Genomic DNA, 12363 nt, shown 5'->3' on the forward strand with positions numbered 1-12363 from the left:
TCTAGTGATGCTTTTTGACAAATTCTTGGTGTTTGCTTTCAGGGAATGTGGTCAGATGGAGAGCCTAGGTCCTGTGCTTAAAGCTTATAGATGTTTTGAGTTCCTCAAAATCCCTGTGCTGCAGAAAACCCTATACTAGACTCCAGGCCATTCTCTCTGATGCTCTTCAGTATCCTGTCTTCACCACTGCCAAACCTCATTTACAAAGCAAAACAAAACGAAGTCACCTCATGCTCTGTAGGACTATGGCAGATCATTTCTAGGAGAAATCTTTCTTATTACATTGTTGGCTGAAAAGTTCATTCAGCCTTTCACACATCCTTAAACAAGAGGTACTGTTATTCTAAAAAATGAATGAGTTTTATTCTTACCATGTGGCAGTGTCAATAAAAAAAATCATTACTTTTAAAAAGCATTTGATATGTTAGCAATATCAACTATTGTGATTTATAAAAAAAAAGAAGTCACTTAAGTTTCATGGCTGGTCTTTTCATTTTTGGAAGATTTCTTTATTCCATTATTTTGTGTGGATGAGATTCTTGCTTGCATGTATGCATGTTAGACATGTGTGTGACTGCTAACCTCTGAGGTTAGAAGAAGGCATTGGGACCTCAGTACTGGAGTTACAAATACTTGTGAGCCTCAATGTGAGTGCTAGGGAACTGAACCTAGGTTATCTGCAAGAACAAGAAGTCATCTTGTTAACCACGAAGCCATCTCCCAGCCCTCCACATGGCTGTTCTTAATAGATCTTTTTCCCTATAGTATTCTTTGGGACTAAATATAATTTTGTAGCCTCTGGAATCCTCCAAGTAGATTAAAATTTAATAAAGGGTGTCACTCAAGGTGATTTTTGAAGAGGTTATCTTTCCAACAATTTATTACCCTTTAGTTCTTAGTCACCTCTACTTCATCTCCCAGTGCTGCATATGTAGTAACTGCATCTTGCCTGGATCTGAGTGCTAATATTATTCAGTAATTTAAAAATGAGATATATAATCTACATTCTTCCTGGTAAAATGCAAATCTTGTTAATATGAAGAATATCTAAAGAGAGCTTAGGGGTATAGCTCAGTAGCAGAATGCTTACTTAGCATGTACAATGCCCAGGGTTCCATCTCCAGAACTGCATGAAATAAATTATGCATATTATACATATATATTTATACATTCAGTATACATATATTTCAATATATAATAAGTTATTTAAAGATCATATCCAAATTACTTAGTTTTACAACAAACTGAAAGCATTTAGAAGAATAATGTAAGTGTGTCTTCTATCTATCTGATGATTTTATTAGTTAATTAACAAAGAAACTGCTTGACCTCATAGGTTAGAACATAGGTGGGTGGAGTAGACAGAACAGAAAGAAGGAAGTGAGGTAGATGGCTCAGGCAGATGCCTCAGGCAATCGCCATGCCTTGCCTCTCTGGGGACAGATGCCATGGATCCAGCCACCAGGTCAGACGAGCTGAATCTTTCCCAGTAAGACACCACTTCGTGGTGCTACACAGATTATTAGAAATGGGTTAAAGCAAGATGTGAGAATTAGACAATAAGAGGCTGGAACTAATGGGCCAGGCAGTGTTTAAAAGAATACAATATGTGTGTTGTTATTTCGGGGCATAAGCTAGCCAGGCAGCCAAGAGCCGGGTGGCAGGATGCAGCCCGCAGCTCCGCACTACAGAAGAAAGGATTCTACCATCGACAAATTTGCAGTTCCGAGACTCACACAAGGATTCAGTAGCACAGTGGTAACCTGCATAAAAGCTGAGTTTTTCTGGTTCTTTTCACAGAGTGAACGGAATCCAAGCTGTTTAAGGAAGATAAGTCTGCACTTAGAAAAGTTAAGTAGGTAGTATTATTAGATGTCTTTGAGGTGCAGCAGGTCCTGAGGAGGTGACTTACAGTGAACTGTGATGGCAGTTGAAGCAATCATGCCTTTTTGGTCGATGAGCGAGCATTTGTAGTCTCCTGTGGCATTGCGCCTGACATCTGTCAGTGTGTAAGTATTTGAGCTTCTTATTCCCTCAGGCTGTCCCTTTGGATGGAGGCAAAATGTCAGAAGGTTACACTTGGTAGCAACAATAAGAACAATTATAATTCTTGAGGAAGGTACAATTTTCTCAGATATGAGAAAAAAGTGACCAAACTTTTTGAGTAGACAAAAATAATTAAAATTTGTTTACAAACATCCAAGAAAAAATTAATAGCTTGGCACGAAATTTTGAAGGAATATTTTATATTGTATTGATATCTATTTTTTTTCGAGCATAGCTTGAGTTTGAATTTTAAAGCAGTTTTTTAAATACCCATTTCCCCCCTATATCTACACCAATAAAAGGATTTGAGGAATTCTAAAAGAAAACATGAACTGGGTCTTGGGATACACACCTTTACTTGCAGCATTTGTAGATGGAGCGGCGGGGCTGCGTCCCGCCACCCATTTAGCTTTACACCTGAAATAATTACATGGAAACTGTATTCATTTAAACACTGCTTGGCCCATTAGTTTCAGCCTCTTATTGGCTAATTCTCACATCTTGACTAACCCATATTTAGTAATCTGTGAAGCACCACGAGGTGGTGGCTTACCAGGAGAGATCTTAACCTGCATCCCACTCAGAGAGGAGAGGCATGGCGACTGTCTGAAGTGTCTGCCTGACTCTGCTTTCTTTCTCCCACAGTTCTGTTCTGTCTACTCCGCCTACCTATGTTCTGACCTATCAGGCCAAGCAGTTTTCTTTATTAATTAACCAAAGAAACAACAGATATACAGATGACCCTCTTCCATCAAGCATTCAGGAGTTGGGGGCAGGATTGCAAGTTTTAGGAGAGACTGAGCTACAGTGAGACTGTCTCAATGAACTGAAGAATGGAGATGTAACGTAGTGGCAGGGAGCTTGCCTGGCATGTTTCATTCAGAGAGAAAAAGAGAGAGAGAGAGAGAGAGAGAGAGAGAGAGAGAGAGAGAGAGAGAGAGAGAGGTAGACAGAGACAGAAATAGGCAAAGAAAGAGAACAAGAAAGAGAGGAAGAAAAGTAGACCAGACAGAAGAGGAAAAAAGGGATGAAGAGAAGAGAGAAGATAAGCAGAGAGGAGGGGGACAGAGAGAAAGCAAACCAGCAGATGAGAAAGCCAGTCATTTATCCAAATAACGATGTAGACAGAAATGAAGGAAGCAGGGAGAAGAATGAAGAGCAACAAAAGAGTAAGATCATTAAGGAGGAAGATAAACAAAAGAAAGGAATCAATCAGAGGAGAGCAAATATAGAGAGGGCAGGAGTATATGCTAACAGCAACCAAGACAATCAACAGACATATTTTTAAAGACAGAACACAAGTTTGGCTCTAAAATCCCCCATAGCCAAAGTAGAAATTTGGTTTCAAAACTTGTATTTGTAAATGAGAAAATGGTAGTATATAAATTTAATAGGAGAAACAATGCTATCTGCCAACATTTATTTTTGTGAGAAACTTCTTGTATAGATGTTCTCAGTAATGCAGTGGTGATAATGTGAAATACCACCAGCCAGGTTGTGAGTGAACTTAGAGTAATCCCGCTATTGCAGTTTTTACTAAATAAATGCACTATTTGGTAGCATATAGCTTTTCTCAGTAAGAAGGTGGTGAAAATCACGATGAATGAAAATATTTAAAGAAATTTCCTAAAGTATCCTGTATGCAGACCATTACTTTCAGCTATTATAAGTATTGTGATAAGGAGCCCACAGGATTATTCTACCACCCTCGCTAAACTACACAACAGAACAGGCTTTGCTTTAAAAGATCTGAGCCGGTCCAGCGCAGCTTGCGGGTAGATGGGTCCTCATTCACATTAGACCATTTGCAATCATGTCTTTTGATTTTACAGTGATCTACTTCTGAAGAGCAGATTTTGCATCTTATTTGGATGATTACACCCTGAGTTTCTGCAGTTATGGTTTCCTGTGGCTGCCCCTTTTTCCTCTTTGTCTCTGAACTCCCTAAACATCAAGGAAAAGAAGAAAGAACAGGGGATGGGGTTACAAAAGCTTTCAACGGAATTCTACAGGTGGCGTTTTGTCTTTTCTATTCCCAAGAATAACCAGTTCTTCTCACTTTAGCTACCCAAGTACATGCAATTGTTCATGTCAGTTAGAAGCCAGACAATAGGACAAAATGATAGTCGTCAAGTTCAACCAGTGCTTAAGCACTTACTGGTAAGTAAAACATGAACTCCTCAGGAGGCGGGTTGCCGTTCCCCAAGCACTGAAGAGTGATGTTGTCTCCTTCTTTGATGGCAGTTTTTGGTGGCAGCACTTGTATTGTCACCTGCTCTGTAGGATCTGCAGGAGTCACAAGCAGAAGTTAACCATTTTTGTCAAGTACCAAATTACTCTGTGCATACAATGTAAATGACTAAATTATACATAATTTTCTCGAGAAGCTAGTAATGGTAATTACTTAAATGTATCTTTTTGTAGAGGGATTGAAGTTAATAGCCACTTGCTATACCAAGTACTAATCTTAGTTAGAGCAAACTACAAAGAACCGTGTTACATAAAAAAAATCAATTTCTTCTTAGCAAAATGTCTTTAACTGAGGTGGCAATGACTGTAATTATTTTATGTGTAAAAGACCAGTAGAACAATCTCGCCGTGTGACTTCATTATAAGGAAATTGAATGGTGTTATATGAATCTTATAGCTTGGAAAGACTAAATCGGGTAGCAAATCCACTAAAGCTACTGGATACCATCACGCCCTTCTTATACAATAATAAAAGTAAAATGAAGAGACATGAGCTAAATAACACCAGCAGTATTTTTTGGCATGCAGGAGGACAGATCTACTTAAAAATTAATTCCATGAACACATACAAACACACAGACAGACAGAGAGACAGAGAGGCAGAGAGACAGAGGCAGAGGACAGACAGTGAAGGACAGAGATTGAAACTGTTCTATAGTCCATAAATATTGTTGTTATTCTATTTTGTTCTTTAAAATAAGACATGGCATAACTACATACATAATACACAGTTGTTAATTTCTGCAGATAAAACAGTTATTGAGTATTTTTTAATACATAGGACTACCCAACAGTCGAATGGCAAGTGAATTAAATACTGCATACAGTAGAACATTATCCAGTAAATAGACAGTGACAGGAAGTAGTGGTGGCTTTAAACATGATTGACTTTTTAATATCTATGCTTTACATAGCTGGATGATGCCACAAAGGAAGATATCTTCCTTTTTGAGGAAGATAGAAAAAAACAAATAATGATTGAGCTATCTGCCTGTTTTAAAATTTACAACCTCAAGACTCAGCAATACCACTTTTGGGTATATACCCAAAGGATGCTCAATTATACCACAAGGACATATGTTCAGCTGTGTTCATATCAGTATCATTTGTAATAAGCAGAACCTGGAAACAGCCTAACTACTCCTCAACCTAAGAATGGATGAAGAAAAAATGGTACATTTACAAAATGGAGCACTACACAGTGGAAAAAATAATGACATCTTGAAATTTGCAGGCAAATAGATCGCTCTAGAAAATGCCACATTGAGTGAAGCAATCAAGACTCAGAAAGACAAATATCATATGTACTCACTCATAAGTGTCTTTTAGGCATAAAACAAACAAACCAAGAAAAAAAAAACCCTAGCCTACAGTTCACAGCTTCCGAGAACCTAGACAACAATGAACCTAGACAACCAAAAGTAAGAGAGACATACGTGGATCTAATCTACATGGGAACTAGCAAAAGACAAGGTCTCCTGAGTAAATTGGGAGTGTGGGGATCATGGGAGGAGGCAGAAGAAAAGGGGAGAAAGAAGAGAAGGGAGTGAAATAAATATATAGCTCAAAAAGACAATAAAAAGATTTGTGAAGAGAATACTCTACGAAGACCTATTTTATTATTAGCTAATAAAGTAAAACTAATAAGTTGTATTTTGAGAAGCCCCCCTCCATTTCTTGCAGTCATTTAAGTTAAAGGCAGAAGAAAACTTAGAACTGCCGTTGTTGATTGCCTCGGATACTGATCTATATATGGGCATCTGAGCATCACTAAGTCCTGAGACTAAAAGTGAGGTTTGCACACTGCTTTAGGTTTGTTGCATGTGTTTATTTCTGGATTTGTTGCAGGTAGTTTGCCAACCAGCAGTTCTCAGTAGAGTGGAAGAAGCAAATAAAACTTGCTTTTAGCATCTCACTGGCAGCCACCCTTTCTGGGTTTTCATCCTGTACCCACTTCTCTCTTTTTTTTCCTTTTCCTTTATTTGTTGTATACCTCAGTTGCATAAAATAGTGGGGCTCTTCACGACTTCTTTTGTAATGTGTGTCAGGTTCACACTTTGATGTGACCTTCTCTCAGAAAGGCGCATTGGCACATCTCTGATCAAGGCTGATGTTAGAACAGTCAGGACCATGGTGTGTCTGACTTCCTTTTCTATTTCAAAGTCCTTTCTTTGCAACCCTTTTCAATTTCGTCTGTACTAGAAAGACAAAGAACTGAAGTCTGATCAAAGGATTATTGTAACACATTTGCACGTTTACAGTAGCTTTCTGGGCCGCCTGTATGCTTAACAAACTGAGGATCACTTGTTCTTTTGCCCCAGACTTTGGATTTTCTCTGCTTATTAATAAGTCATCGTTCTTCCCATTAAACTGAATTGCTGTTTCACCTCCTCTAATCCACTCTAGTACTTAGTCTCAGTGATTCATGCATTAGTATTGCTTACATTTAATTCTTCCCTTCTAGTAACACTTACCTTTCCTTGCCTATGTCCTAATTAACAATATCAGAAATGATGCTATCAGATCTCATTTGCTCCTTCACCTTGAGCCTTCCTTTCCCTTTCAACTTTTTCGTAGTTATTTTCTCTAATTGGGTTTCAAAGATAATCATTTGATTATTATACTGATATTCATAATCCTTCATACATTTCCTACACTTAAATATTTGAAATGAGCATTCCTTAATTACTTCACATGGTTATCAAGAATTTACATCAACTGAGATTATTTTATTTCACCACTTACATGAACCCCTACAAAATTAGTCTATTTTTTCCCATACACCTATTTATTCACTTATCCTTCCACCCAAAGATTTATTAGTTTAGTATTAAAATGTGTTATAAGTAACGCGTAAGAATTATAAAGTTCAGAAATGTCGTGTTCTTTGCTTTAGTAAATTTCCTCTATTTATGAGAAAAACAAATTTGACCATTTAGACTGTAACATTAGATACTGCAAAAAAGATAAAACCTAGATGTTAGAGCCTGGGAATCTTCCAAGATGGCTTCCTCCTAGAACCATATTTTGTAGAATAAGTAGGGGCTTCCTATATGATAAAGACAAAGCAATGATAACACATAGGAATGCATGGGGATTGTATTCTCGCAGAGGAATGTGGTCAGTATAAAAGAATGTGTGATGATGAAGGTTGACGCACAATGCATGACTGTGGCTGAAACAGACTTGGGGAATATAGCAGCCAAGAGCATGAAGATGAATTTGAGCATACCGAGGTGTCAGTGAAGAAGTTTAGTCACAGGGAGGATGCAGATTTTAGAAAGAAACTTCCGATGGCAGCTTGATGAGCACTTTGTTGAGGGTAAGGAGAGAAAGGTAAGTAGCCAGGAATAGCATTTTAGTGATCATTGCAGAAAGCACAGGGAACCAGGAATGGTTGTGTGAAGTCAGTTCCAGAGGCAGAAATAAGGTGAACACAGAAACTAAAGAGAAGGAGGACTAATACATCTTACTCAGGCTCTCTCAGGTTCGATTCTTTCATCCACTTCCTTCTTGCATGTCCTCTCCTATCATTTTTCTCTGCCTCTGAAGGCTCTCTACATCAGTGGTTTTTCATATATTCTCAATAGATTATAATTAGCAATAATATTACCATATCATTTTTTAATAAGATCACTGGGAAGCACCTCTTTACATCCACTGGATCTTTTCACTTGAGTGATGTTCAGTAATCTGTGTTCTAGAAACTCCTTCATATTCTACTAATGTGTTCAGGAGTTCCAAAATCACTGTCCTGGAACACATGACCTTTCGAGACTTGCCAGTCTGTTCCTATGACATTTATCACTTGCAATTTCACACTGACAATTTCCTTTTGATGTGTCTTGATCCTCAGTAGAAAGAACAACCTCTTTGAATGCACTACTTTGTGGATCATCAAGATGCCTGTGCTGTCTTCTCATTGCCAGACCCTCCCCATATATACATGGAATTATCGTGTCATTCTCATGCATCCAAGCATTCATCCAGCTGCCCATCTTTATACATGGTACTCACATACATTCAAGTTCCTTCTGAAGCCATTTTCCCAAGTCTTAATATTTGCTTTGGTGATTTTTAAAAACTTAGGAAGCTAGTCAATCATAAGGTAGTATTTACCCATCTTTTTTAAGGAAATGACCAGAAGGCATTAGGAATTCCTACAAAACACATGTCAATATTCTCTGACTGGAGAGTATTGGAGGGAATTGGTCAAATTAGAGATCAAATCTTCAAAGGACATAACACGTCATAGAGTACAGAACACATATTAATAAATAATATGTGAAAAAGTGGAGTCTATTGTTAAGTGGTAAACATTTTTTTCTACATGCTTTCCAAGGAAAAAGATATTATTTGCACATAAAAGTTTGGGGGTGAGGACTGACAGCAGAATATTAAGAGGAATTGAATCAGAACTTCAAAGATTAAAAGTTTTTAAATATTATTTCTAATACATTACAACTACATAATTGCATATTCAGTTACTTACAGTAAATATCAAAGACTGCTTGTTCCGAATGAATTGTCTTCTGGCCAGAGGGTCCGTAATATGTCACAGAACAAGTGAATGGCATTTGGATGTCAGCCTTGGTTGTCTTATACTCCAAGGATGAAGTCATGGTATACAACTGAGTAACTGGATCAATTTCATTTTTCAATAGTATGGCCACCTCTAAAGATAGTAAAGAACACCAATGATAAAAGCTAACACTGGAAAGCCTTAATCCATAAGTAAATGTTCCAACACATTTCAGAGGTGAGTTTGTCCTACTAACTGTCTTTAACAGGAGAGAAACTGACACTCAACAAGGTAAGATGTCATTTTAAACCTGTGAATCAGAGGCATAGGCAAAAATAGAATCCTGAAATTCTATCTCCCACTCAATTTTATTAACTTTTAGAACATGCCATATATAGAGATACAGCTTTCGGCTTCTAATTCTTCCACACCACTAATAAAATGGTGTCTAATCACTCAACGAGTTAAGAGGCTCTTAGTGTAACTGAAGTGTAAGTTGTAGAGAGAGAAGGGGAGACAGCATGTTCAGTTCTGGACAGCTCACAAAGTGAGTAGCCTATATAATATACAAAAAGGCCATGGGCATACATTGCCTGACTCAGACTCACCTCCTAAAAGGGGTTGCAGAACTTTCCCATTCCTGTACCATGTGATGTTGCCATCTGGGTAACTGTCCCTTGAAATGCAGTCACCTAACTGAAAAATGGAAAAGGAAATTTCCTCATTTCAAACAGTTCCAAATCCTTATTTCACGGAAGTCTCAGATTCTTCAGGAAATAAAGTGTCGGAAACAATTTATTTTCCATTTTTGACTAAGAAACTACCCTTTGAATCTTGAATAAAAAAATTCATATGAAAAATTACAGTCCTACTTATTTTAAAATCCACAATAAAGCTTTCCACTATACATAAAATCATATCCAGTAGGCATTACCAAATTTGTTTTGATGCTATTTATTTTTAGTATTAACTAAATGACTTTATAACCATATTAATATTGATTATTACTGTGGTTCATAGATTTTCAAATGCAAGAAACATTTAGTGTTAAAATGTGGCACCTCTCCAATTTCATTTTTATTTCAAAGTATAAATAATCACCATATTCCATAATCCTCAGCTCAGTCTTCAAGTGAGTTTTAACTAAATTATTTAACATTTATCAAATGCTGGGCAGTAAAATTAAATAGGATTCAAAAACTTAATCTTACCTGCCCCCCATTAGGCTGAGATCATTACCCAATTGATTTGCTTACATGTGGAACTCTATTTTGCCTGCCTTCCAGTTCTATTTCCTTTCACACCTGTGATAATGTGATTGTTTATTTCTTTTATCTCTCACTGTGTACATCACACCTACAGTAGTTTACTTTAATAGGATAAAGTCTAAATATTACTTAAGTCTTGATTAATCTCAGAATGTTTTACCTTTCCAGATTTATCTTCTAGTGTTCTCTCTTGCTTTGAATTTTAGCACCCAAATTTCTGAAACACCAAAGATTGATGTTTACCAGAAAGACCACACTCTTCATATCCCAGGATTTCATTTCGTTTGAAAGCTTTTCTCAATGTAGGCATGGAGAAAATTCACTTTTTCTTTACAAATTCTATATCAACATCCACATCCGAAATACTCTTCTCTTGAAAAGTAAGCACACCCACTAATGGATCGTGGTTATACTGTTCCCACTCTGACTTCCTGTGTTTTCTGATTGAATCTGAAGTGAACTCCATAAAAGCAAGCAAATACGGTTTGTCTGGTAAATCGAGTAAAGCCATTAATACAAACAAGTTCTCACCTTTTGTAGCTTCTCCGTTTCAAGATATTGTGCTTTGTTTACAATTTCAGGTTTAGATGGTTGCTCTAAAGTTAAGTAGAAAAAGGTTTAAGTATACTGGAAGAGATAAAGGGCACATATGATCTATGAAAAAAAGTATACTGCATAGTATACGGATTCAAGTATTTGCTTTATGACTTCAAATATTTTTTAAGTAATTAAAACTCCATTGAATTACATATCTTCAAAGCTATCTGGATTTTATGAAGTGAATATGGATTTGATGGTAAATATAGGCTACTGTTCTAATTAGGATATGTTATTTCTAGTTGATTACAACTGTACTTTCTATTTACTAAGTTGAAAGCCTCTGACTCATTACTTGAGGATGTTATTGCATGTGAATCCAAATCACAAAGGTTTTTATTTGAAACATGCCATTTCTAGGCTTAAGAAGCTCCCAGAATCTCCAGTGAAAATTCCATTGGTCTATATATTTTAACAAACTCTAAGGGAATTCATAGGCATAATGAAGTATAAGAAATGCAGTAAAGCCGGGCTGTGGTGGCGCACGCCTTTAATCCCAGCACTTGGGAGGCAGAGGCAGGCGGATCTCTGTGAGTTCGAGACCAGCCTGGTCTACAAGAGCTAGTTCCAGGACAGGCTCCAAAGCCACAGAGAAACCCTGTCTCGAAAAACCAAAAAAAAAAAAAAAAAAAAAAAAAAAAGAAATGCAGTAATAAATAATGAGAAAACTATGTAGTGATGTACACAAGCCAATTTCCTAAATAAACCAATGTCTGTGTCTTGTCTCACCTTATAAAATTATGAAAATATGAGAAAATTTTTTCAATTTGGAACCTGAGATGGAAGACAGAGATTTTATAGAAAGTTCTTTAAATAATTTTTAAAGTAATTTCAGGGACAGTTGGTTAAAGGTTTAGGAATAATGTCTTAAAATGATTTTGCTTTTTTAGTGTATATTCATTGTTCAATATAATAGAAACTTTTATTGTAACACTCTCATACAATGGGGATCTTATTTATCCCCACTTTCATCTTTTGTATGGGCCCTATTGGTCACTTTTCTTTTTCTAAATAGTACCCTCTATACCTTCAAACCTTAGAGTTTTAAGCACAGATCCTAGATATATGAAAAAAACATATCATTAATCTTTCTCAGCCTATCTTAATTTGCTTAACATGATGATCTTTTTTTTCCTGCAGTCACAATTTTGTTTTTGTTTGTTTGTTTGTTTTTTTTTGCCTGAATGAATGAGTAATAACATCTAGATTTGGTGTAGGAGGTCCTTCTGTTTGTGTGTTGCTTTCATTGGTTAATGAATAAAGAAACTGCCTTGGCTTAGTTGATAGTGCAGAATTTAGGTCAGTGGGGAAGACAGAACTGAATACTAGGAGGAAGAAAGAAGTAGGGGAGAGACACCATGGAGCTACCAGAATTAGACATGCCTAATCTTTCCCAGTAAGCCACTGCCACGTGGCGATATACAGATTAATAGGAAATGGGTTAAATTAATGTAAGAGTTAGCCAATAAGAGGCTAGAACTAATGGGCCAAGCAGTGTTTTAATGAATACAGTTTCTGTGTAGTTATTTTAGGGCTAAGCTAGGAGTGCAGCCTGGACGAACAGGCCCCCTCCCTCTAACATAGATTTACATTTTATTTTCTCTATCCATTCATGTTTTGATGGATATATGAACTGAATCTACAATTTAACTGTAATTAGTAATATTAGTGCTATAGTAA

General features: G+C 36.8%; 1 protein-coding gene across 3 annotated transcripts in view; it reads right to left on the reverse strand.

Annotated features, from left to right (window-relative positions):
* The window catches only part of Alcam (activated leukocyte cell adhesion molecule), a 187815-nt gene that overhangs the window by 26255 nt on the left and 149197 nt on the right, over nucleotides 1-12363 (reverse strand). For all 3 annotated transcript variants that reach the window (XM_038345119.2, XM_038345122.2, XM_038345120.2), the window contains 5 exons: nucleotides 10618-10682; nucleotides 9427-9514; nucleotides 8789-8971; nucleotides 4205-4332; nucleotides 1913-2045 (listed from right to left, as the gene is read on the reverse strand). In XM_038345119.2, the coding sequence (XP_038201047.1) occupies nucleotides 1913-2045; nucleotides 4205-4332; nucleotides 8789-8971; nucleotides 9427-9514; nucleotides 10618-10682 (597 nt within the window). The remainder of the gene's footprint in view (nucleotides 1-1912; nucleotides 2046-4204; nucleotides 4333-8788; nucleotides 8972-9426; nucleotides 9515-10617; nucleotides 10683-12363) is intronic.

This window comes from Arvicola amphibius, chromosome 10, assembly GCF_903992535.2.
Source record: "Arvicola amphibius chromosome 10, mArvAmp1.2, whole genome shotgun sequence".
Taxonomy (NCBI): Eukaryota; Metazoa; Chordata; class Mammalia; order Rodentia; family Cricetidae; genus Arvicola; species Arvicola amphibius.